Genomic DNA, 27,069 nt, shown 5'->3' with positions numbered 1-27,069 from the left:
CTTTTATATGAGGTAAACGGACCGGACCAAATCTCACAGTTCTACGTGTAATAATGAAGCAAATAAGAGAACTAGACTTTGTTTAGATTTAACATATACGGCTTTTTTAAATTTTTTATTATTAGCTAAAGGCAAAACATGCGACATGTTTAGCTCATAATTCGGCGCGACTGCGTGGTTGCTCGGTGCTGGTCGGTTGCTCGGAGTCGTCGTAGTTGAGGCATTTCTTCCATTCCCTCGTGACGTGGACGCGCGCCTCGGCACAGCCGAAAGAATATTGCCAGGTACCCACGTAGATCTTAAGCGTGAAGTCGTACTGAAATGAGAACATTACACGACGAACATAATAAGTGTACTGGAAGGACGCGTACACAAAGAAGCAGACAATCCAGCAGACAACGGTTTGGAATATTTCGATACAGAAACACAGCTGTTCTGCCTGTGTGTGCGCAAAGGCGCATGTCACCGTTGTGATTTGCGCCATTGTAACTAATTTCACGGTGAACTCCAAAAATAGAAAATTTTGTTAGTGTACTAGAGACATAATAGACCTATATATAGAAGCGCTTTCCGACATTACATTTGTCACGTGCCTTCCTCCAGCGACCAGATTGGCTCCTCGGAGATTTCGCCGTTCGTCAAGTTCCGTTGAAACTCAGTTTACATATATTGATTCGAGGGAGAGGCAAAATACTCACAAAGACTGTTTCGAAACACAACTACAAAATAATTCGACGAAACAAAAGTGTATTTATTCACAAATGCAACGAGCGTTTGAGAAAAGTGTGTATACAAGAGAGAAATACACCCGAAAGGTATCCGATCATCTTCAAATACTTATAGAAATGCACTCCCGGCATTGCTTGTTTACCTATATATATTTATTTTTTTAATTTGATTGTGCTCAAACCGTGGCAAGATTCATACTCTTGGTGGTAAGGTCACCTCTTTCTCTCTTTGATGTTCTTAACGTACGACTTCCATCGCGAAGATTAAGAACACCTAAAATTGTATTTGATTACTATTTCATTCAAAATACCCAGTTTTCATCTACTAGGCGCACAGTTCTTTGGACCCAAATTTCTTTATCTTTTTGGCAAAGAAGGACGCTGAGATTCCGAGGAAGCCAAGCTATAAGCAAGATTGTTAGTTTTTGGACAGAGTCTGGGTATCCTGGCCGTAAATTGTCAAACAAGTACCAAAGTTAGGCTTTGCCACTGCCCGTAGTGCTTGTTCGATTGTCAACAGGCTTTTTAGGCCTCGGTTCCGCAGCGAATGCAAGAATTAGACTTCCCTGCAGGTTGTTTGGTAGCATCCTGGTATTTTTGGACCCACGCATAACACTTTAATACCTAAAAAAAAATCTGCATATTGATCAGTTATAGTGCCCAAGCAAAGCACAATCGTTCTAGCTAACTCCTTGGAGCAAAACCTAAATGCAATAGACACGTACGTTTCCTCAAGGGCTGTTCAAATAGGACACTTCGAAATCGTGAGGCGACACAACCCAGTCATATGAAGTGGGAGTTGAAGTCCGGCAGTGCGTTTTTTGTTTGGACATCACCAGGCAAACGTCACGACTTTCCTCCTCGCTTCCTCCGCTTTTCGGTGACCTCTGTGCTTGTCAGACTTGACGTACCCCACCTGACAATGGTGTGCCTGTTGCCAGTCCACTTGTTCTGCCTCGCTAGTGACAGACTGGCCTATGAGCCCACACCCACGATTGCCTGTTTCCTGTTTCCAATTACATCGCCTACACAAACATACCCTCTTATTCTTCCCTTTCCCGTTTTCGGCACTTGAACAGATGATGAGTCCTTCAGCGATCGACGGACAGCCAACACAGCGTGTGAGTGGCTCTGCGGACCCACGTGATGAGCATGCTCAAGGCCTCCATGAAGAAGGAAACAAGCGAACTTTAAGGAAAAAAAAATTCCCTCAATGGGAAAAAAAAAAAAAAAAAGAATGGACGGAAGGGGATTGTTGCACGACATATGACGGAGTTGTGTCGTTTCACGATTTCTGAAGCACGCCGTTTGAACGCACCTTAAAATGGAGTTAAATACGAAATACCAATTACTTAAATGCCTACGAGCAGCCAGAATGAAGGAAACTCTCCCGCAATTACTCCTTTCTAATGGGGAAGGGGGACACCTTCCTCCTTTCTGCGGGGAGTAGCTCATAGACCCGCTCCTCTGGGGAGAGGAGGTGAGGGAATGGAAAGAAGGAAACAGGAAACCGGTGTTCTGCCCGGCAGAAGACGAATCTGTGGGTCGGCCTTATTTGAGATACTGACCATCCTTGGCCACATCGATTATGCGAACAAACACTGCAGAGAGAAGCTTACGACTCGAACTCACGGGGTAAAACTTGCGGCACAGTCGGGCGGTTATTTTGAATGTTTCGTTTCGCTTGACCCTGAGTGGCATGTCGACGTCGGGGTTGGTGAAGTTAAACGGCACCTCCTCGCCGAACGCACGTAAATCCTCGGTATGCTGCTCCAGCCATATACCTCCCATCAACTTTCCTTCGTTTACGTATGAAACTACAAAAGGAAAACAAACAATTTTAGACAAGTTCAAAGGAAAGTCAAAAATGTTTTCAAAAGTTTATCGAGCAACCATGGCGGTCGCCCATTTCTTGGGTAGAAAAAGAGCGTGATCGGATCCGAATCCTTGGCGAACGCTAACTCGCAGCACTCGTTCTCGGCATCCGAGCCGAGCCAAGCTGGCACGGAACGCCGACGTCGCGCTCGTGCCATGCTCAGAGAACGCGCCCAAACGAGGGCGAATTTTGGGTACAGTTGGCTCACAAGCTGCTAGGTGGCGCCAACTTAGGGCTCTATTAGGCGGTTATAAACAGGCGTCGTGTAAAGGCGCGGTCCAACTTCTCGTACATCTTACACAAGACAACGCTGTTCGCTGGAAACACAGAAGCATCTCAGGCCACGCCTCGAGGATGCTCCAAGGCATGTTTGCTTCATAACACTTAGCGAACCTGTCTGCAGACAGCTTTGTCCCTGAGGGCGTCATGGCGTTGCTTGAAGATATAACCATCAGTGCGTGCTCATTTCCCTCCATCGTGCCGTACAGCTACTCTCCAGGCTCAGCCCAGACAGCCAAGTGGAATCGAAGGTAGGATGTTCGCGCACCTTATCGTCCTTGCAGTGGTTGCTGAATTACCTCTTCGAAAGCAGAAGACAAAAGTGTTCACGATGTTCAACGCATCATTTGTCGTAAAATATTTACAATATCATTATGAATGTTACAAGGCTCTAAGAGGAAGTTCCGACCGAATGTCCCGGTAATACAACGATACAAAAAGAGCAACTAAGGAATCACATATATAGAGTGACTCCGGTAGATCTAACACTGGAACACGAGTCGGGAAAATCGGCACCTGCAAATAAACAAAACTAAAACTTTCTCATTGAATGTGCATTGAGGTGGTCGGTTATACCTCTTGAAATTTCAAGGCGTGGTTAATATTATTATTATTGCTATTATTATTATTATTGTTTATTATTATTAATGACATCTTGGCATATTTGTGCAGTTGTAGAATTTTACAATATGCGGACGACACTGTTGTTATATCTCTAGTCATCTCAATTATGATCATGCTTTACAATTAGTTATGACTCCACGGGAGTTATGGACAGATTGTACGCGAATTTGATTCAAATTAACGCTTCCAAGACAAAACTCGCTCGGCAACGCGTGCGGCATTACTCCCCCCTTTTAAAAGCGTCTGAAAGGATGCAACGCGACGCGACATAAAAATAGTCGAGTCGTGCTTGCAAGGCGCATGCGTCGAACGTTGACTTTGGCAAGTTTGTTGGCCTTATTATTTTTTTCTTTTTCACAAGAAGCTGAATATTTTTTTTTAGTCTTTACGAGGTAAAACTGGCCACCTCAATGCGCATTCGGGAAAAGTTCGTGCTTTCTATGTGGAGGTGCAGATTTTTTTGGCTTGTTTTATAGCATAGGATCCACGCGGCCCTATTATACGCAAGATGTTTTTTTTTTTTTTTTTTTTTTTTGTCGTGCAACGTTGTATTAGCAAAGGAAAGGCTGGAGATTCATACTTACGGCCTTTATCCCACCAAGGAAGGAACTTTTGCGAATAATCTATCGCAAAAAAGCGAGAAGAGAATAAAATGTTACAGCAATTATCTGTATTAATGAACAAGTCTTCACCAAGAAAGTCGTAAACGAAGAAAAATGTTTGAACAGCAGTAGAGGCTTTAATATACGACGTTTCGGGAAGAGACTTTCCTTCTTGAAGAAAGGAAGTCTCTTCCCAAAACGTCGTGTATTAAAACCTCTACTGCTGTTCAAACATCTTTCAGCAATTATCCGCACAGGTACGTGTTGACAACCACACGTGTTGATTGGTTGATTGCTACGATAGACCCTTTTCAAAAGTTTATGAGGCAACATAGCGAACGTCGTTCCTTGGGCACGAAGCATTTGGGATTGGGTCCAAGCCCTCGCCGAAAGCTGACGAAGTGCGGATATTCTTTTTCTGATATATTATGCTGATGTATTTTTTGTACAGTTTTTTTAAGTTTGTTATTTGGTATTCACGATAAAGTAAAAGCTCGCGTATGCGTTTTCACATTGCCAGTCGCCCGATACGCCTGCTGCACAAGCGTATCGGGCGTTCAGAGTTTAAACAAAACAAGATCTGTCAAAAAAAAAAAAAAAAAATCACAAAAAGCTTACGTTTGATTGCCATGGCCCAACCCTCTTCACTATTTTCCCCCACCAGTCCTCCAATTTCCGCTTTGTGTATTCTACCACCCTGAGGACACAGGTATCGTCCTGATGGCCGCGCTGGCCACCATGGTTTAAACTTCCATCTTTATCTACGCACATCGTCAGCGTCGTCTGCATCGTCTGCTCCTGCCCTGTCGATGGTCCCGGTCCCAAACTCCTCATCTCCAGTGCAACCGCATAGTCCAGCAGATCTGGTGGCATTGGCGGCCTCAGCTCTCGGCACTCCATTATGACGTGTTTGCCTGTCTTCTCCCGGCGGCCGTACAGCTGGCACGTACCGTCCATCCCCGGCGTGCACTTGGACATCAGGTGGCGTGTCCTCAACACTCCACTTCGTGCCTCGCAGAGCAGCCCACGGTCCCTCGAGTTGTCGACGAATTCCTCGCACACGATGCTCTTCTTCTCCACATCGTAGACGGCGAAGGACGGCCGTGCACCGACCGCGGTGACATATCTGGTCGTTTCTGTCTCCTTCACGTATTCCCGGACCCGTTTTACCGCCCCTGAGATTCGACCTCTTACAGCAGCACCCGAGTCACGTCATATCGCCCCCGTGAGCTGGTTCACCCTTTTTACCCACCGGGTGTTTATGCTTAGAAGGTGAATGTACTTGAACACCTGGCGTCCCCATCGTTGTTCCAGCAGAGGGCATCGGCGCCGTCCAAGAAACAGTTTGCTGCTGGCCTCACAAGCTTTGAGGCAGGACCAGCCCATGTCATCCAGGAAGCACTTACTGGTAGTGTTTTTGTGTGTTCCCAGCGACAGGAGACCCAGCTTTCGTTGCCTCACTTCCAGGTGTTCTCGAGTACGTGCCAACAGGCACAGCACGGCATTTGCGAAGGTCAGGCCCCGCACCGTTACCATTTTCCAAAGTGCCCGCATTGTCTCGTACCGGTTGAAACTCCAAATTTCCCTGAATCCTAGTAGCCCTTACGTTTGTTCGCCGTGCTCCGCAGCTCGGTTTCATGTTGTTCGAGGTACCTTCGCCCCGACTGCAGCGTCACTCCCAGGTATGTGTATTCGGCTTTCCACCCGATATCTTCGCCTTGGATGTTCACCATCTGCGACAGCTGTGTCGAGACATCCTCTGTTTCCTGTGGGTCCCGTTGCTCCTCCCCTGCCCCAAGGACTCCACACTTGCTGGGTGTTGAACGTTAGCCCCAGAGTGTTTTTCTCTTCTCCGCAGGTGTCGAGCGATTTTTTAAGCTCGTCCAGGGATCCTGCCATAAGCGCCACGTCATCTACATATCTCAAGGCAGGGACCCTCTAATCTTCTTGCCTCCCCTCTTTACCGTAACCCAAGTTGACACCCAAACGACTGTACTCCAGTGCTCTCTTCAGTCTTGCAATATACAACATGAACAGAAGTGGTGAAAGTGGGCACCCCTGTCTTAGTCCTCTTGTGGCCCTTATGGGTTCGGTGAATTCCTTCCTTCACTGTACCTTAACACTATTGTCTTTGTATATCTATTGGAGCAGGTCCCTTCATTCCACAGTCATTCCCAACTGCTCCAATACTGTCCACAGCAGCCCATGGTTCACAGAGTCATACGCCTTGGAAATGTCCAAGAAGCCGAGGTATAGAGGCCTCTGCTCATTGTTGGCTATCTCCATGGCTTGTCTGAACACAAACAAGTTGTCCTTCAAACTTCTTCCCTTGCGGAATTCATTTTGGAGCTACCCCGTGGTCCTCTCGTGCTCTGCCCAGCTCTGTGGGCGTTCCTTTAGTACATGCATGAAAATCGGTAGAGCACCAAGGTCACCGTTATCGGACGGTGTTTTTTCAGGATGAGCTTGTCTCCCTTTCCCTTGTATAGCATCCTGACCCGGGATCTCCTCCAGTCCTCCGGTATCTCCCTCGTTTCCATCACACAGGAAAGCTCATTTCGTGGACGTTCCCTGAACTTTCTTCCTAATTTCTTCAGAAAGCTTGCTGGAATGTCATTTAGACCCGTCGCCGTGCGTTCCATGGCGCTGTTCAACTCGCCCTGGGATATAGCTCGGCGCTCTTGGGTACCTCCTGTGCTCTCCCTAAGGGGGTCACTCTGTCTTACTGCATCTAGTTCCTCGAAGCTCTCCGCCATCGCTAGAGCAATGTGCCTGATACATTGCTGTCCAGTCAGGACCACTCCGTTCGTGGCATCCCTTATTGTTGTCGGGTTAAACTCTGCCCCTCTCTCCTCACCTCTGACATGTTGCCAGAACTTTTTTTGGGGGCATCTCTCTCTGCAACTGCTTCGCAAGTCCTAAAGCAGTTGTCGGTCCACCTTCTCCATTTTTCTCTGAACCACAGTCGAGAACTGTCTTTTTTCCCAATATTCCTCCCATGCTTTGAGAATATCTTCTTTCTGCGTCCTCATTTTAACTCGTTCACCGTGCGTCTTGCATGCCGCTCTTCTCCGGTCTCTTGCTTCTCCCCCCTCTGTGTCCCACCATCTCGATCTTTCTCCTTCGTCTCTGTTTCCGGTGTCCACTCCTTATTCCCTTGACCTTTGTAATCTGCTTGCGCATCCAATTCACAACGGCTGTGTACTGTCGGTTGGGTTCATCCTTCGCCTTCTTTTTCAGCTCCTCCTCCCCTCTCTCAATTTCACTATTGGGCAGCCCCTCAGGTGTCGTTAGCATCGACGACTGTTTTATTATGTTTGCCTCAAACTCCAATATCAGGCGGCGGTGCACCAGTCACATTTATTGTCATGTTTGTTAGGCTTTCATATAGTGCTGGGGACATGAGACAGTAGTCTATGCATGATGAACGTTTCCGAACTGCCCATGTGATATTCCCTCTACAATTGACTGTTCCGTTTACCATCCCTCATCCCATTTTTTTTCATCCAACGTAGGAGTTCCCGCCCGGTCTTGTTTGTCCTCTCATCCAGTTCTTCTATATGCGTGTTAAAGTCTCCAAGTAGGATGGTGGGTAGGTTCAGTTCTTCCGCGTCCTTCTGTAGGCAGGTCACTTGTGCCTCAGTTTGTTTCCTCAACTTTGTTTCCAGTCACTATTCCGACGGCCACCTTCTTTTCCCCTATCCTTCCTGTTATCCTCAGGTGCTCCACGCAGCTTTCCTTTGCCTTTCCCGGTCGCCTGTAGTCGCCCCCCCCCCCCCCCCCCCCCCCCCAGAAAATCCACAGATACTCCTTTTTGCTCACCACCTCTTCTGTTTTGACCCTGCCAAGTGAATTTCTTGTGTGCCGGTGATACCTCCCCATTCTTCAGGTGGGTTTCCACCAGTCCCACTGCCACATTTCGCGGCCTTTCTCCCTCCTTGCATTTTCAGGAAAGCCAGAGTTTGTCGCCTTCTCTTCTGTTCCCTGTGTGTTCTCTTTCCTGTCTTTTTTTGGCTGCACCCCCCTGCTGTCTCCTTTGGTTGTTGTTGCTTAAAATCATGGTTGCCAGTTATCTGAAGCTTTATCTGAAATGGCAGGAAACCCTTTTCCATCCTCCAGAAATGTTAAAACAGTTCGCGACAGAGCAAATCAATATCACCTGAGCTTTCGAACAGCGAATCTTAAACTAACGAAGTCGCTTTTTTTTTTTTTTTTTTCTTAATTGTGACGAAGGGCAGTTGCGTCTGCCCCGAAGCACCAAGATGGCGACGCCCACTAGTAGATCGGGGAAGGGAGTTCCGATACTCTAAGCCTCATTTAGTGGCTCTACAAGCCTTACGGGTGGTGGCAACAAGAAAAAAAGGGGTACCCCCTCTCTGCGGGAGTTCCTCAGCTCAAACTGAGTGGATCTCTACTCCATTTCACCTTATGACGTACCGCAGGAAAGGCTAGAAGCGCGAACTCGTTGCCCTAGGGCACATCTCGGCGGCACAAGCTCTCGTGCATTATAAGGGCAGCTCCCAATGCCATGAGCTCGCGCTTCTAGCCTTCGCTGCGGTACAACAAAGGTGAAACGGAGTATAGTAACGTTGGTCTGGGTATACACTACACGTGAGGCAAAACTGATCGTGGATATATACTTACTAGCAACCGCGTAGAATGAGATCTCGTACGTCGCATCCTTCCGGTAAATGCAGGGGTCTTTGTCACATGGAGTGATTGTAAGATTGATAAGCTTCCTGTGTTCCCAGAGTTGATTCCCTGCGAAGCACGTAAATGACTGTTTTTTTTTTTTATTTCCTTGGTTTAGGTTGCGAGGCGGCTACCATGAAGATGCAAATTCTTCATTCAGTTATTGCAAACGATCATTCAAACGTAACAGTTCCGTCACCAATATACAGTAAGAATTGTTATTTCACACACGAAATGTTGTAACTCGAGAGTGAAAAAAAGTTTTTAGGTCTTGGCTCACATTTTAATAACTAGGAGAATGCGATGGGAGCGGTCGACCGTTCGTGCTCACTTGCGTGCACCTCGGCAAGAGAGGTCCCGTGTGCTGACCTTCGCATACCGTACCTTCGCTGAAAAATGTTCGTGCGTCGCAAGCAGCAAGTCGACGGCGATCGTTGCCCACCTTACTGATTTTTTTTTTAACCGAGTGCCATGTTTGCGTTGTGTTGAAAATCACAATCGCGAGGATGTCACCGACGGTCGCGATTGCGACGCCGCCAAAGCAACCGCGGTCCTGGAAGCCTCGATTCTTCAACTGTGCTCATCTTGGCTTTATCCAATGTCTCGTCACGAATACTCCTGGGAAAAGCGCGGAGTCTCTTTGCGCACGCACGATATTTCCGAAAAAAATAGCGTACGCTAAAATAGAGCACGTAAAGCTCAAACCGCAGTAGGCGTTCGACGCATGCCCAGCGGCGACGACGCTATTCTTTGCGTACGCATAACATTTCCGTACGCTATTCTAAAACTCCCTACGTCCCTCCACAACTAAATATATATATATATATATATATATATTTCGCGCCACAGATAAATAGTACGTGACACTTGCTTTTGTCTCGATGTGACTAGTATTTGCGACTCCAGCGAAATCTAGGTGGCGCGCTGGCCAGGCAAGATGGCGAACGAAAGGAGGTCGTTTTCGTCGTTCCGCAAGCGGACCACCATAAATTTCTTGCGCGTAAAATCGGTGTTACATGTGAAAGGAAAGCAATTTTTCGACGGTGCAAACCATCCTCTAGTCAGTGCGTAGGAATGACCAGGCGGAAGCATAAACAGAATTACTGGAAACGATGTTTGTTTCTGCGCTGCCTACGAGGACCAAGCAGCGATAGCAGACGACAGAATCGAAACGACCTCCTTTCCTGAGCTTCTCGGCGTTGCCGCAACGCGGCATTGGTTTCGCTGTAGTCGCCATTAAGTGGCACATTGTCTTGTCACCCAAACCAACATATCGAGTCATGGACGCATGTACGGCGTCTGATGTTTCACCGAAGAAAGCCACTGGACATGCCGGGAACGCGTTCGAGACGGCAACCGTTGGAATGATAGATCAGTAAACAACGCGAAAATATTTTAACGAGTTCTTACGACAGTCCTGATAGATGGTTTTGTTGAGGGCTATTTCAACACGACAAAGATCTGAAAAAGTAACAACACAAAACACTTCCAATCAAATCACTATTCTACATGCAAAAAAAGAGAAAAAGATGCAACGAATAATTACACGAAGAATAGACCCTTTTCAAAAAGTCCATTAAGCAACATTGGCGGCCGCCATTATTGAGGCGCGGAGTGTATAAAAATAGGTGCCCACAAAATGGCGAACTCACATAACTGGTGCAGCAGCTACCACATGGCGCGCGCACTACTGAAAATGGCCCATCGGTTACGTACAAAGTTTGTATTGCACTCTGCTAGGACCAACACCAATCAAAACAAATTGACGCTACACTGTAAGGCGGCCAACAAGGAATGATATAGTCCTTCCAATTGCGTTGAGTTGATCAAATAGGTTTAGCAATTACATCTGCTGCTGAAAGTCCCCGTCGCTTTCAGCAGCACTGTACGTCTACATTGTATATATATATATATATATATATATATATATATATATATATATATATATATGATATAAAGAGCGGTCCCCTCTAAACGTCGTTATAAACTTCGAATTAGTAACTCCGACAGTACGCGTTCTTGACTTAACTTTTCCCGATCCATTGTTTTTATATTTACCTGCACACACACACACACATATCTATATATATTTATGTACAGGGTGTTTTTTGTTTTTTTTAAGCTTAACAGATTTGTTTTAAAAAAGCCGTGATAGTTACACTTATGCCGCTTGTGGATGTGAGTTATACGGCCAGAAGGACATATTATAGGGGGCTAATCGTAACTATCAGTCGGCTAATTAGTTAAAATTCGTTAATTAACTTTTTAATTAACGAAAATAGACATATGGTTCCAGTTAGAAACTTGCTCAGCGTCATCGAAAAGCATTAAATCAGTCATTCTCAGAAAGACTTTGAGCGCGTGGGAAGCGTAGTAGTGCACTAAATTTACCACTCGTGGAGCAGGTACAGAGCTAGCGGGTGCGATAAGGCGCCCTCGCGATTTTTCCGTCTCTTATCTAGCCCCAGGCTTGTACCTGCTCCACGAGTGGTGACTTTAGTGCACTACTACGCTTCTCACGCGCCGAAAGTCTTTCTGAAAATGACTGATCCAGTGGTTTTCGATGACGCTGAGCAAGTTTCCAATTGGAACCATGTATCTATTTTTATTAACTAAAAAGTTGATGAACAAAATTGAATTAATTAGTCGACTAATCGTTACGATCAGCCCCCTATAATATGTCCCCTGGCCGTATAGCTCACCTCCACAAGCAGCATAAGTGTAACTTTCACGGCTTTTTTTAAACAAATCTGTTAAGCTTAAAAAAACACCCTGTATATATATATGAGAACTGTTAACACAGAAACTAACCTTTCAAAATCAGTAAATCAGTGTGAATAAACCGTATTCTCTTTTTCAAGGAGCGATCGCGAGAAAATTACCATGCCGTTATCCAATCGGATCCTTAAAATGTCTGGCAAATTACTACGCAATGGCGTTGCATACGTCAAACGTGCTAGCATTACAAAAGTTTAGCTATACTCTGAGTTAGCAGGAGTCTACATTCACTGCGCTCTTCATTGAATAGTTTAAGGCGTACGACGTGTACACTACATAGTTGTTTCTAGGATGAAGCGATAAACTACGGCTAATCGGGCCGAAAAAACTGGCGATCTTCCGTAACTTTCCACACCCTCGAGGTCCTCCCCATCAGTGCGCACAGGTGGTCGAGATCCTCCTCGTCTACCCATCCGGCAACACGACCTCCCCGACGACCATGTCAGCGTCGAACACCTCACTCCTCCTTTCCCACCTGTCAACCAATCAGTGTCGAGCCTCGCGGCCACGCTTTTATCTGGGCTTCACGAAACGCCAAACATCTAGCCAAAGAACGGATCACGTTAAAAACGAAGGGTACAAAAACAACCACACGTTACTAAAAACATAGAGCACTTGCAGAAAGGAAAAAGAAAACGAGAGGTCACGGCGCATTTACTGTGTGTGATTGGTTCAGTCGGCAATAGCAAATGAAGAAAGACGAGGAACTCTGTGACGATGCGTTTTCTGGCGTCGCTTGATTGACTCCAATTTAGTTGCATGTAACGCGTTATTTTTTTTTTATTTTAGTACGCGCTGATGTACTGCTTAGATTTTTTTCAAAATGCCTAACGAGGAAAGTATTTCTGATACAATTTTACGACATCGTCTATGAAATTACGTTACTAATAACGCTTGATGAATACCATGGCTTTGTTTTAGATTAAAAGCAAATGAACTCGGATTCTGTACACTGCGCCGCAAAGTGTATATAATAGGATTGTTCGATTTACCTGCACCTCATGCACCCGCGCAGAAAAGTGCAAGGCAGTGCACTTCCGGTGTGTGCATAGAGATACGACTGGAAGTACGCCGACCTACATGTCTCTATGCAGGTAAATCGAACGAGCCTGATATCTTCGTCACCGAGGCATCATTTGTCCAGTCAGGATAATATATATATATATATATATATATATATATATATATATATATATATATATATATATATACATATGTATCTGAAAATTCTGATCAAAATATAAGAAACAATATGAAATCACGCAATAAACGTTAAGCTCATCTCGAAGTACACATACGCGGCTTATCGCTATCAAACATTGAAACCTCAAGTAAAGCAAAAGTAACTTAGGTTAGTTTTTGTAACTGTTTCATTATTTTGTTATGTTTAGAAGGCGGTAACGAATCTCAGCAACGCGTTTTTGCTAGTTCTTTTCTATAACGGGCTCAAGACTGCTTCCGAAGAGCAGACGAAAGAAGAGCGAATAATAACAAACCTAACTCACCATTACAAGTTTCCTGCTGGATTATAAACTGTGCCCCGCAGATGGCCAGCATAGAAGCTGCCCAGACTAAGGCACCGTTCATCGTAAAAATAGGAAGGGAACTAAGCGTTCCAGCAGTTCTTTACTAATGCGTAGAAGGGGAATTGCCTTTATCGCAGTGTCTCCAACGCGTTAATGGCTGGTGTGTTTAGCGTCCTTTGCCGCTTATTCACAGGGGTATTAAAAAAAAAAAAAAGTCAACAACATGCGTCACAGGAACCACGGAGGAAACGGTAGGAAACGCTGCCGATTGCGACGATCCTGGCGGCTGGTTGCAGAAGCGCCGGCTTAGCAGACGAACGGGCGTAGCATAAAATCATGTTATCTTACTTCCGCCCGCTGCAGTGCTATGCGACAGCAGATCGAGCTGGCGTCTGTCATATGATCACGTCCGCTACCGTATAACCAGTAGGAACAGAACGGTCGGTAGCGTTCCTGAATTGTGACGTCACCCATTCGAAATCCGGAGATCCAAGTAAAGACCTGGTAAACAGAGGAGTCGAAAGGCTGTCCTAAGTCGAGTTGTGATTGGTTGTTTGCTCCGTTCATTGACGGCTTGCTCGGGTTTCAACCCAGCGAAAAGAACAAAGAAGCAGCCGCTTTCCTTTGCGACATTTGTTCATGATTGTTGTTCAGATTTTACTTTCCGAATAAAATATCTATTTGAAAGAGCAGACGATTCGCGAAAAGCGGCTGCAGCTGCACTTTTTATATTTGTTGTTTACATATGGTCATATATTGCAGGCGATATCCTATCAAAATCGACCTTTACTTTGTTGTAGGCGATTTTGCCAGTTGGCACTAAGCAGCGAGAAAGAATACGCTGATTTTAGTTTACTTACGGTAGAAAGAAAAATATATTCTTGCGCTCACTCGGTTCATGAACCCTTGGACTGAAGTGCACTCCCAACAACTGACGGAATTTTCTTTTGTGTTTTTTTTTTATTTTTTTAACCGTATAATCGGGGCTCAGATGTTAAAGTGAAAAGTGTAAATGACTAATCGCGCACCGTGACATGGAGGACTCGAAAACCTTTTTCACCGGTCGCAAGAAAGTCTGGAGGTACAGACTTTGTTAAAGATGGCGTCTGTTGCGTTTCCATTAAATGGAAAACTTAATTTATTAGTTTTTTTTTTTTTTTGCATCCCGCAGAAGTAAATACAGAACCAGACGCCAGTATTGGTTGAAAAAGGAAAGGAAGAAACCTTATCACAAAAATGTTCTTTTTTGCAAGCCAACACTGTAAAGTTTTACTGTCTGATAATGCAGTTATTTAAATTAAATAAACACAAATTAATCAAAAGGAAGACGACATAACGAGCGTTTGGCCTATCTTTAGCACACGTCGCGGGAAAGTGGTTTATTTTATCCTTTTCCTGAGTGCCAAATATGAGCCACGATGACTGGCTTTTTTTTTTTTTTTGCCTCACCGTGACGCCTGGTCACTGAGTTTTAGACATAACACTCTCGGTGAGTTGCCTACGAGTACATTACGGCTGAAAACTTAATCCCTACACGATGGCGGACAGAACAGAACTGGCCCAACTAAAAAACTGAAACGTTAAAAAGAAGCCTGTTTATTTATTTTGGAGTGAAGAAAATAAATTCCACTTCGGTCGCCGCTATCATATGTAGTTCAAGGTTTGAAACTTTCGTGGTCATCCCCATCATTCCTGGACACGGTCTCCTTGCGCCCTCTCTTGGCTATTCCGAGCAAAACGCAGTAAAATTATAATTTCAGCCAAACTACTGCAGAAATACTGAAGTTCCCCGGGATATCTATTGAGGGCACTATATTTCGTTTCAGCTTCGGTCCGAGCGCGGCCGATGTTATGAGCCGAAGGGCCAATCATACAGCGAAAGAGGCACAACGTCATGGCGTGTTCTCTGCAGTTGATAGGACGAGCCGGAATTCGCCGTATCTCTGTGCGTGCTCCTCCGCCGGCTAGTCCTATCAAGCGCAAAGCGCTCGCCATGACGTTGCGCTTTTTGCGCCATTTGATTGGCCCTTCGGCTCATAACATCGGTCGCGTTCAGACCTAAGCTGAAACGAAGTATATACTCTCATTTAACACGTACTTGAACCTCAGGATTGTATACATTTTATTCCTGGGCCCGATATAATATGGTTGCATTGGGTCCTATGGGCTACTTTGACAAAATTTTAAATATATTCTCACTGAAATAAAGAATCGTAAAGTTCCGAGGAATATAATAGCTGCCGACTCATAGCACGCACCGCAATTAAAATTTCGGTGTTTTAATGAATATTTTTTTATTCCTCAGGACTTTCAAATTCGGCCCGCTTTTTGCCCATGTAAAGTTAGCCCTCCGCCGTGCACTAAGGAGCTTGCGGCGAAGCTGCCTTTACATAGGCTTGTCAAAAAAAAAATTGTACGATGCGTTTGTGACAGCATATTGACTAAGAATGTCGCGGTTATAATATGACTATAACATAATTAGATGTTTACAATCAAAATTTGTGCCCTGGATTTCAAATATAAGCAATTGTTATGTAGGGTCAGAAACATTTGCATTGTTTTTAGCTCGGTTACAGACACAAACTGAACAGAATTCTTTCAGGCGTGTATCACAAGAAATAACTAGAAAAATTACTAGATCGGCGCGCCGCTGGCCGTTCGATTGTATATCTTTTTATCTACCTTTATATATATATATATATATATATATATATATATATATATATATATATATATATATATATATATATATATATATATACAACGGGCATGGTGGAGGGAGGCCGAAGGCGTAGGTATTTAACTGAGAAGACAAAACCTTTAGTGAAAACAGCAACAACGGACGATCTAATCTTTGACGTTTCGGCCGGAGTCCGGCCTTCGTCGGAGCTAGAGCACTATATAGCTCCTACGGAGCAGAGTAGCGCAACCCTTTGAACCCCGTGTTTTGCCGACAACATGGCCGACAGAGGGGCTCGGCGCGAGTCACGTGGTACTCAGGGTTCCAGGAGGCGGCCCGCCCTATGGGAGAATACATGGAGATTGACACAACACGGCTGATAAAAAAACGAGCGGCGAGTTCACACTTTTCAAAACTAGTCTGTCGTGAAGTTAGTAAAGCACTAAACACTTTATAAAAGTTTTAATAATATCGGATGCGTGTGCAAATTTTGAGAAGGCGATTTCCAAGGCAATGGCGTTTGATGCAGACGATTTTTGCTCGCAGCGGAGATGGGCTTTTCGGGTTGGCCGGAGCGGGTCACGTGAATGGTGTGACGTCCCCGTGTCGTCTGCTGCATGATGTCGCTCAAACAATTTAAAAAAAAAAAAGTTACGTCCTTGCGTGGCACAAAACTTAGCGCAAATTATTCTAAGATGTTATATTATTATGTCAAAAACGATCGCTATTCCGTACATCCCCAACAATAAAGAAGAAACAACGATTTTCTCACGTTCTCCATCATTTCTGACCGCAGTTGGAACCTCCGGGCGTTCGCCGATAGTCGCCGAGAGACGGCGTTCTGGATTGCGCTACTCTGCCTCTGGAATAGAAGAAGTTCCTGGAGACTGGAGGAGAGGAAAAGTCGTTCTTGTTCCAAAAAAAGGTTGTGACCAGCGTTACCCCTGCAACTACAGACCGCTGACTGTGACCAGCACGTTATATAGAACCTTCGTACATATTCTGAAGGAGCACATGGCTGCATGGGCAGAGGAAGAAGGCTCGCTTACGGAACTTCAAGGAGGTTTTCGACGAGGTCGCCGGTTGGAAGATCATCTGTTTTCGCTAACACAATGTATTGAGGTTGCCCGCAAGGAGCAGAGGACCCTAATATGTTGTTTTCTGGACGTCGCCAAGGCCTATGATAGTGTGCCACATGCCCAGTTGATATGTCGACTACAACATCTTGACATGCGACCAGAGTGGGTCACCCTCATCCACCGCCTATACAGTGGCAACACGGTTAGGACAAAGTTAGGTGAGGCTAACTCTGAGGAAGTGCTGGTGACAAAAGGCTTACGCCAGGGGTGCCCACTCTCTCCACTATTGTACATGCTTTACGTAACCGGACTCGAAACGCAACTGATCCGATCTGGACTGGGCTTCTCGTTGGCTCACTTAGAAGATGGTCTGACCGTCGAATGGGATCCACCCGGACTTACCTACGCAGACGATGTAGTACTGACCGCGGCATCAGTCTGCGACATGCAGAAACTCCTAGATATCTGTACCGAGGTAGCAACGGAACTTGGATTGAAATTCAACACTAACAAGTCAGCAGCGGTGCTGTTTGCAGGTCCACAAGATCCAACATTTGGCAGTCTTCGACTCGGGGTGGACTGTGTACCTGTAATGAACTCGTACAGGTACTTGGGCATTACACTCACAAATACAGAGGACTACTTGCAAGAGCATCACGCCCATCTGCGCCAAGCAGCCATCAAAGGCATTCTGCGCAGACGGAATCTCTGGAGTTGCAATAGATTCGTTGTGACCCGGGAGCTGTGGAAGGCGGTGGTGGTACGAGGCTTGACTTTTGCTAACGCTGTGGTGTATGTCCCTGGAGATATCCGAGCTCACATAGAACGTAGGCAGAGGGAGGTCGGGCGCCAAGCGCTAGGCTGTCATGGTACAGTAGCAAATGAGGCTGTCCAGGGTGATTTGGGATGGTCCTCTTTTGAAGCCCGTAAAGCTACCAGCAAAATCGCCTACGACGGACGTCTCCGACATATGGACACCTGCCGGTGGGCCAAAAGGCTGTTCAGGTACACTCAACTGACTGGGCTGCAGACCCGCTGGCAGAAACGCCTATACCAGCTCGAAAGCAAGTACGGTTTTTTTGCGGACCCTGTCCAAGCGTCGTCGGCCAGGGAATGGGAGAGAGAGGTCCGAAAAAAGGTTCGCGACCAGGAAACACGGCAGTGGCTCAAAGATGCCCAATTGAAGACTACGCTCGATGTGTATGTTGCAAGCAAGAGGACCATCGGCTCGGAGGCTAGGCTATACGATAATAGCCTGGGTAGTCGTTTGCTATTTGAGGCACGAGCCGGGGCACTAAGGACTCTGTCTTACAGACGTCACTTCGATTCTACTGTGACCACGAGCGTGTGCCGGGTGTGCGGGGCCCACGACGAAACAGTAGCACACATTGTACTGGAATGCGCAGCCCACGACGAAACAGTAGCACACATTGTACTGGAATGCGCAGGACTCCGGCCATCCCAGTCACGAGACAACGACTGTGACCTTCAAAACCCTCTGGATCTTGTTGAAGTATTGGGCTTCACGGCTACTAGAGATGGACACCAAACCAGTGAGGTTAGGCCAGCGGCACCAGCGGACAGGCCTGCCTCGAATGAGACTACGGCCTCCAGTGGCCCACATAGGCCGTCTGTCGAGGCAACAAAGAGACGATTAGAGGACTGGTGGAGAAAGATGTACCTTAGGGGGCAATAACACGCAAATGCCCCCAGGCTTGGGCATGAATATTAAGGAGTTTTAGAATAACGTACGCAATTTTAGCGCACGCTAGCGCTAAATTTAGCGCTTGTATTAGCGCACGCGACGCGAAAGAGTTTTAGAATAGCGTCTCTCCGGTCGCGACGCAAAAGCCCAAGCATCTCGCGCTTGCGACGCCACCAAGACACAGTCACAATTTTTATTTCACACACGAAATGCTGTAACTTAAGAAAAAACAAAAAAGTTTTCTGGTCCAGAGTATTACTTTAAATTTATTTAAACGTGAGAATGCGACGCGAGCGGTTGACCGGTCGTGTCCGCTTGCGTTGCCTCGGCAAGAGAGGTCTCGTGTACTGACCTTCGCACATCGTACCTTCGCCGAGAAATGTTCGCGCGTCACAAGCATCAAGCTGTCGGTGATCGTTGGCAAACCGAGTACAATGCCGTCCCGTATTGAAAATCGCAGCCGCGAGGATGCCGCCGACGTCGCACTCACGACGTCGCCAAAGCAGCCGCTGACATAATCCTGGAAGCCGCCATCTTTTTTCAACTCTGCTCGTCTTGGCTTTAGCCAACATCTCATCACGAATCCTCCTTGGAGAAGCGCAAAGAATCTTTGCGTGCGCACGCTATTTCCGAGAAATAGCGCACGCTAAAATTGTGCACGCAAAGCGCAAAATCTGGTTTGCGTTCGGAGCATGAGCAGTGGCGATGACGCTATTCTTTGCGCACGCGAAGCTTTAGCGTGCGCTATTCTAAAACTCCCTATTGTTCGAGCCCGCCCGATCTAAAGGGAACAGCCGCATCATCATCATCATCATCATCATCATCATCATCATCATCATCATCATCATCATCATCATCATCATCATCATCATCATCATCATCATCATCATCATCATCATCATCATCATCATCATCATCATCATCATCATCATCATCATCATCATCATCATCATCATCATCATCATCATCATCATCATCATCATCATCATCATCTCTGCTCCGAAGGAGCTATAGACAATTGCAAGCATGGCGCCACAAGTGGTGCCCCATACGTGCAAGCGCGTGCAACGCGCGGGTGGACGTAGCTTTGGCAAGCACGTAATCGCACGGGCGTGCCTGCTCGAGCAGAGACATGGCGGCGGCCAGTCGCCCAGTTTGCAATCGTCTATATAGTGCTCTAGTCAGAGCGCGGGTCACAGGCTTCTTCCTGACGAAGGCCGGACTCCGGCCGAAAATCGGCCGTTGTTGCTGTTTTCACTAAAGGTTTTTTCTTGTCAGATATATATATATATATATATATATATATATATATAGGTCACCGCTGCCGGCCCGGACACAAAGTCACCCTGCGCCCCCTCTCAAGAAGCTACAACAGTCATCCCGCCGTCCTTGAAACTTGGCCCCGACCGTCAAACTTCTTCACCCGGATAAGAACTGCCCTACGCTTCCCTCTCTCGAAAGCTTCAACCGTCACCCTTCCGAAATTTGGACTCGACCGTAGCATTGTATAAATACCACCCGCGTTCATCTGTAAAAGTTCTTCCTGACGAAGGCCGGACTCCGGCCGAAACGTCGAAGATTAAATCGTCCGTTGTTGCTGTTTTTCACTAAGGGTTTTTTTCTTCTCAGTTATATATATATATATATATATATATATATATATATATATATATATATATATATATATATATATATATATATATATATATATATATTGTTAGGAAAAGAAGAGGACGACGGGCTCGTGCAGCAAAAGGCGAACGAGAGGGCTCGAGGATTTTGGGCGTGCTGAGCCCAACCGCCGATTTACAAACCGCATCGTAAATCTCATCCAGCATTAAATCATCGTTTTCCAACATCTTAACAAGTGGTGGAGGTAAGCAAGCTTTCTCCTACCTCACAACCCCGTCTGCTGAACTGGAATTGCGCAGTGGACGCTCTACCTCTCGCCCCATGCCTGACGAAACGGGAAACGCCAGCACTATCAATCGACCGGTCAAAACACGCCAACGAGACCCCCCCAACTTCTCAGGCGCACATGACGCAGATGTGCACGACTGGTTGAAGACTTATGATCGCGTCAGCGACCACAACCGTTCGGATGATACCCTAAAGCTCGCCAACGTCGTTTTCTTTTTGACGGATACCGCTTATCAGTGGTACGACAACCACGAACCAGACTTCCTCTCGAGGGATGGCTTCAAAGCAGCGTTTTCAGAGGTTTTTGGAAAGCTTGAGAGCCGCCGCCAGCGAGCACAAGACAAGCTTGCTCGCCGCTACCAAGCGGTCTCCGAATCTTCAACTGGATACATCGAAGACGTCATTCGCCTCTGCAGCCGTGCTGATCCTGCCATGACCGAACAAGACAAAATACGTCACATATTTAAAGGTTTGTCACAAGAGCTATTCTCCATCGTTGCTCCTAAGTCGCCACCAACAGTCCAAACCCTCATCAACGAATGCCGAAAATACGAAGAACTTCGGAGTGGTCGCATATCTACGACGCTATTTCAACGGCTTCCTGAGGTATCATTAATGAATGCCTGTACGACTGCTGATCTTTCGGGACTCATTCGAGACATTATTCGCGATGAGCTCCGTGAATTCTTCCGGTCTCTTCACTCGCCTGCTGATGGCCCATCTCTTAACACCGAGCTCCAGCATATTCGAAAATCTGTGCAAGACGAACTCCGTGCTGCACTCCATCCAATCCCCCCGACTCCATCCGTCTACACGCCGGCACCGCACACCCCTACTCCGATTTGCTCTATGCAGCCAGACACTACTCGCTGCTACTCAAGCACGCCATCGGACACAACTTCATACCGTCCACAGAGAAACGGACCACTCCGAAGGACGGATGCCTGGCGAACACCCGATGACCGCCCGGTTTGTTTTTATTGCAATATACCAGGACACATAGCCCGTTATTGTCACCGCCGCATCGATGATAGCAGTTACAACCGCTTCTCAAACAACCGTCGCCCCGCCGCCAACGCCGAGGACCGCCCCTCTTTCGACAATCGCCGGTCCGTGGGCTCCTACTCTGCGTATGACACCCGCCGTGGCCGCTCACCATCGCCGTATCCTCGACGCCCCCGTTCCGTCTCTCCACTTAACAATGGCCCCGCCGCCAGCCAACCGTCAAACTAAAGAAGGCAGCCTGTCTTGACACTGGAGGTCAGGCTGCGCAGCCCCGAACCATTCCAAAGCCTCCCTCTCTCGGACCCACTGCAGTCACTGTTACAATTGGAAATCAGCTGTTTACTGCCCTGGTCGATACTGGGGCCGCAAAATCATGTCTGTCGGATAAACTTCGCCGTCGCTTGCACAAAGTGCTCACTCCCCCTTCAGGAACCTTCTTACGTATGGGAAACGGCGACCTTGTGCAACCTATTGGTTGCTCAACCCTCTCATTTGCACTGGGCGGCGGCTTCTACACAGTTGTTTTTACCGTGCTCAGCAATTGTCTCATGGATATAATTTTGGGTTGGGACTTCCTGTCATCTACGGACGCCTTCATTGATTGTTCTAAACGAGAAATTCACCTCAACTCTTCGGCCGGATGTGAAGACTCCCATGACGACGCTCCTATATCCCTCCACGCAGATGATGACTATCTAATACCTCCACTGTCTGCTGTCGCTGTCACTCTCAAGCCTTCACAGCCCTTCGAAGCGCCGTACGGTCTCGTCGAGCCGATGCAAACCACTGCCAAAAAAAAAACCTGCCATCATTCCCTACTCTATTGTCCCCACGGGAAGCGGAAGCATCGGCCTCTTCGCAACAAATGTTTCCGCCCAGCCACAAATTCTTTGTCAAGGTACACGCCTAGCCACGCTACGACGACATTTTCAGGACACCTTAGCCACTCTCTCTGACGTTTCCGAGGCCGAACCTGTCCTCCTGAACACAAAAAGTGACATCTCAACCCGCATTACTCAGATGACTGACCCAAGTCTAACAACCTGCGAACGAGACGCCCTAACAAGACTCTTACTTACATACGAGGCGCTGTCCGATTTCAATAGTCGTCCACTAGCCCAGACTACAGTGCTTCATCATACCATCGACACTGGTAACGCATCACTACTTCGGAGCCGCCCATACCGTGTTTCCGCCGCCGAACGAAACGCAATTGCCAATCATGTTACTGATATACTCCACAAGAATGTAATAGAGCCCTCTTCAAGCCCTTGGTCTTCTCCGGTTGTACTCGTTAAGAAAAAGGACGGCTCTTGGCGTTTTTGTGTGGATTACCGCCGCTTGAACAGCGTTACTAAAAAAGATGTTTACCCACTACCTCGTATTGACGACACATTAGGGAGTTTTAGAATGACGTACGCAATTTTAGCGCACGCTAGCGCTAAATTTAGCGCTTGTGTTAGCGCACGCGACGCAAGAGAGTTTTAGAATAGCGTTTCTCCGCCGCGACGCAAAAGCCCAAGCATCTCGCGCTTGCGACGCCACCAAGATACAGTAAAAAAAATTTTATTTCACACACGAAATGCTGAAACTTTAGAAAAAAAAACGAGTTTTTTTTAATCTAGAGTAGCATTTTAATTTGTTTAAACATGAGAATGCGACGCGAGCGGTTGACCGGTCGTGTCCGCTTGCGTCGCCTCGGGAAGAGAGGTATCGTGTACGGACCTTCGCACATCGTTCCTTCGCCGTGAAATGTTCGCGCGTCGCAAGCATCAAGTTGCCGGTGATCACTGCCAAACCGAGGACAATGTCGTCCCGTATTGAAAATTGCAGTCGCAAGGATGCCGCCGACGTCTCACTCACGACGCCGCCAAAGCAGCCGCCAATATAATCCTGGAAGCCGCCATTTTTTTTAACTGTGCTCGTCTTGGCTTTAGCCAACTTCTCATCACGAATCCTCATTGGAGAAGCGCAAAGACTCTTGCGTGCTCACGCTAATTCTGAGAAATAGCCCAAGCAGCACATAAACGTGAAGAAAACGTCGAAAGAACGTCGAAGACGTCTGTAACGTGACGTCGTAAAACGTCGAAGGTCCGGACGTTACCTTCCTTCGACGTCGATGAAACCTTTAAATGTCCGCGAGGAAAGGTGCACAGAAGGTCGAGGGGACGTTCCAAATGACGTTTGTTGCACGTCACATGCACGTCTCAGTAGGCCGTTGCGTCCTCCCTCGACGTTTATGGTACGTGTGTTTACGACATCCGGACTACCAGCGACGTTGACAGAACGTCGAGAAACCTTTCCAAATTACGTGCCCTAGCCGTTGTAGGAAAACGTTGTCCCCCCCCCCCCCCCACACACACACACACAAAAAGGTACTTTTTGATATTATTGCGAAGGCAAGTTGCTATCATGCAAGTACGAAGGAAGTAACTAAAACACGGGTTTGGTACGAACTGTTTATTTGAGCATTTTCCGACATGAGATACAATACGGAGCGCCTCCAAAACACGTCCCTGGATGTGCCAGCCTCAAAGATATAAAGTAACAAATTCACGTAAATAAATGAACAAGAGACAATGTCATGCAGCGCGAAATTTTCCTCCGCTTACCTCGTTCTGCTTCTGATTAATGCGCTGACGCGCGTGCTATAGCCGCCCCATTGCGCGTAGCTGGTACTCTCGCTGCATGCACGGGAATGGTTTCAGAAGGGGGATCCCGTCCGCTGATCGTTTTTGATTGGGATCGTCGGAGGCGTCTGAAGGGTCTTGATCGGAGACTGGACTTGACGCGCCGTTATGTGCACTGCCACTTGTCTTCTGGGTGGCGTCATTCATATCCTCACAGGCACCTTGATCCGAGCAGTAGTACGACTCAGCGTGTGAAGCGTTATTGCCTTGAAAAAGGTCCTCGAGCCTTGACTGAATACGACGGCGTTTTTGGCGATCACCGACTTCTTCATAGGGGCGACTTGAACGACTCATCCAATCGCAGCACTTATACTGTATGCAGACTCGAATAAAAATCACGGCGACATAGCAGCCTGCCTCGTAGACCCGTAGACGTGACGGCCGGTGCTAGTGACTGGCTTTCGGAAAAAGCTGGACCGGGTCCCAGAGCTGTTCTCTCTGAGCCAATTCGAAGAACAGAACATTCAGTGAAATATTTTGGCAACGACTGAAGAAATACGTCCACCCGGAACTTAGACTTGTCAATTGTTCGTCCTTCGCTATCTTCCCCCACTTTTCGCTCTCGCCCTCTTCTTGCCGAGTTTCCCGACGCATCGCATGGGGCTCTATGGAGATGCCACTGGCATCACCCCTGCCTACCTTTCCCCCTCTCTCTCGCGCCGTGCCGGCTGTTTTTTTTTTAATTTTTTTTTCTTTCTTTGTGTTTTTTTTTTTCGGCACGTAAGTGCGGACTGGACGCTTTTTGGACCGTCATCTGGGCCATTCAGGGGTTGGCATCATGAATGTCAATTTCCACAAAACCGTTGACAGTATCTACCGGATTGCGTCATTGCCGGGCCTTCTTTTTTTTTGAGTCAATTCTAAAAATGCGCAAGTGTGCAGTGAAGTTGTGCTCTGGTATAGTGTGTGCTGGCATGCGATTTTCGTTTGGGTACGTCCCCAGTGGCAACGAAAGCCAGATCTGTATTGACAGTCACGTGACAAGACTTTGCGCCCCGATCTACCGAAAGTGCTAAGGCGCTGGAAGTTGGTGTTATGAATGAACTGTGATGTTGATGCGAATTTTTTGGTTGTGCGCAGGTGAGCATGGGTTACAATATACGAAGAGAAATTGACGATCCTCAAAACAATCTCGGGTGGTCGCGGAGCAGTATGGATGCTCCTAGGAAAGGATGCAGGCCTGAAATCACCTGGAGTGGGGATAGTGTAGCGGCGCCCGTGAGGCGCGTGCCAGGGCCCAGGACCCATGGAAAACGACAACGCGCATGCAAAATGCAAGAATGGTACAATTCGATCCGTTCTAGGCGCCATGGGCTTCGCAAATTAAACCCGTAACAATATTTTAAACAAACCAAAATTATAACAAGCACATCCTAAAAGGAATGATATTCCCAACATGCTTTCATATTATTTTTTTCTTCCGTTTACATTGAGTTTTGTAAATGCCCTCTTTAGCGTCATCGATGTGCAATTAATAGCATTTTGAAATACGCAAATTAATGTATAAATAATTAAACTTCTCAACCTCTCAAAAATTAAGTTTTGTTTGCGGCTCTTGAGCACTGTCACCTTGACCACAGTGATTCTGCGGCTGGAGATTGAGCTGGAAAATCTAAAAACGTCGAACAAAACGTGAGTGGTCGCGACGTCGCTGAAACGTCACTGACGGGGCAATAATGTAACGTCACCCTGGACTTTATTTTAACTTTGAAGACACGTGAGTGTTCGACGTGGCTAAAACGTTTTGTCTTGACGTCGTGGCGACGTTAAAGTTGAAACGTGACGTCGCCAGCACGTCACAGACAGGACAATAATGGGACGTCATTTATGAACTTCAGTTCAACGTCAAAGAAACGTGATAATTGGACGTTGTGAGAACGTCGTGCATCGACGTCGTGGGAACGGTGACGACGTTTGAGTTGAAATACAACGTCGTCACAACGTCACTGATTGGACTCTAATGGAACGTTATATAAGGACGTCACCTCAACGTCGAAGAAACGTGATCGAAGTCATGCGGGACGTCACGGACGTCCGGGACTTTTTCTCGACGTCTCCACGACGTTTTGTGCTGCCTGGGAGCGCACGCTAAAATTGCGCACGCAAAGCGCAAAACCTGGTTTGCGTTCGGAGCATGCGCAGTGGCGACGACGCTATTCTTTGCGTACGCAAAGCTTTAGCGTGCGCTATTCTAGAACTCCCTATTAGATACCCTCCAAGGGTCTTCCTTCTTTTCCTCCATGGATCTCCAATCCGGCTATTGGCAAATACCTGTCGCCGACACTGACAAGCCTAAGACAGCATTCATTACACCCAATGGCTTGTACCAGTTGAACGTGATGCCGTTCGGCCTATGTAACGCCCCGGCAACTTTCGAAAGGATGATGGACACCCTTCTGCGGGGACTAACGTGGACCATATGTCTCTGCTATCTGGACGACGTTGTCGTCTTTTCATCGACGTTTGACCAACATTTACACCGTCTACGTCAAGTCCTCGACTGCTTTCAAACAGCCACTTTGCAACTGAATTCAAAGAAGTGCGTGTTCGGAGCCCGCCAGATCAAAATTTTAGGACACCTTGTCAGTGGTGATGGTCTGCGTCCTGACCCAGATAAAGTCCAGGCCGTAACAGAATTTCCAGTCCCAAAACACACAAAAGACGTACGTACGTACGTTTCTTGGACTTTGCACTTATTTTCGCAGATTTATCCCCGGCTTTGCTCACATAGCCGAGCCTTTAAACAGCCTCCTCCGAAATAACGTATCATTTCAATGGACTTCTATTCAGAGTACGGCCTTTAAAAACTTAAAAGCTGCACTGACCTCAGTCCCCATCCTTGATCACTTCGTTCAAGGCGCGCCTACTGAGATTCGAACGGATGC

At 46.9% G+C, this 27,069-nt stretch overlaps 1 protein-coding gene across 1 annotated transcript; it reads right to left on the bottom strand.

The window, feature by feature from the left end:
• Positions 1-154: 154 nt before the first annotated feature.
• On the bottom strand, positions 155-13,166 carry LOC120837648. Its single transcript, XM_040207159.1, has 6 exons — positions 13,085-13,166; positions 10,212-10,262; positions 8,754-8,870; positions 4,092-4,130; positions 2,361-2,545; positions 155-316 (listed from the first exon to the last, which is right to left on the bottom strand). The coding sequence occupies exons 1-6, from the start codon at positions 13,164-13,166 to the stop codon at positions 155-157; spliced, it is 636 nt and encodes a 211-aa protein (XP_040063093.1).
• Between the last annotated feature and the right edge of the window lie 13,903 nt (positions 13,167-27,069).

The sequence above is a fragment of the Ixodes scapularis genome, unplaced genomic scaffold (genome assembly GCF_016920785.2).
Source record: "Ixodes scapularis isolate PalLabHiFi unplaced genomic scaffold, ASM1692078v2 PGA_scaffold12__126_contigs__length_90152505, whole genome shotgun sequence".
NCBI lineage: Eukaryota > Metazoa > Arthropoda > Arachnida > Ixodida > Ixodidae > Ixodes > Ixodes scapularis.
This window is presented reverse-complemented; position numbering and strand designations above follow the sequence as displayed.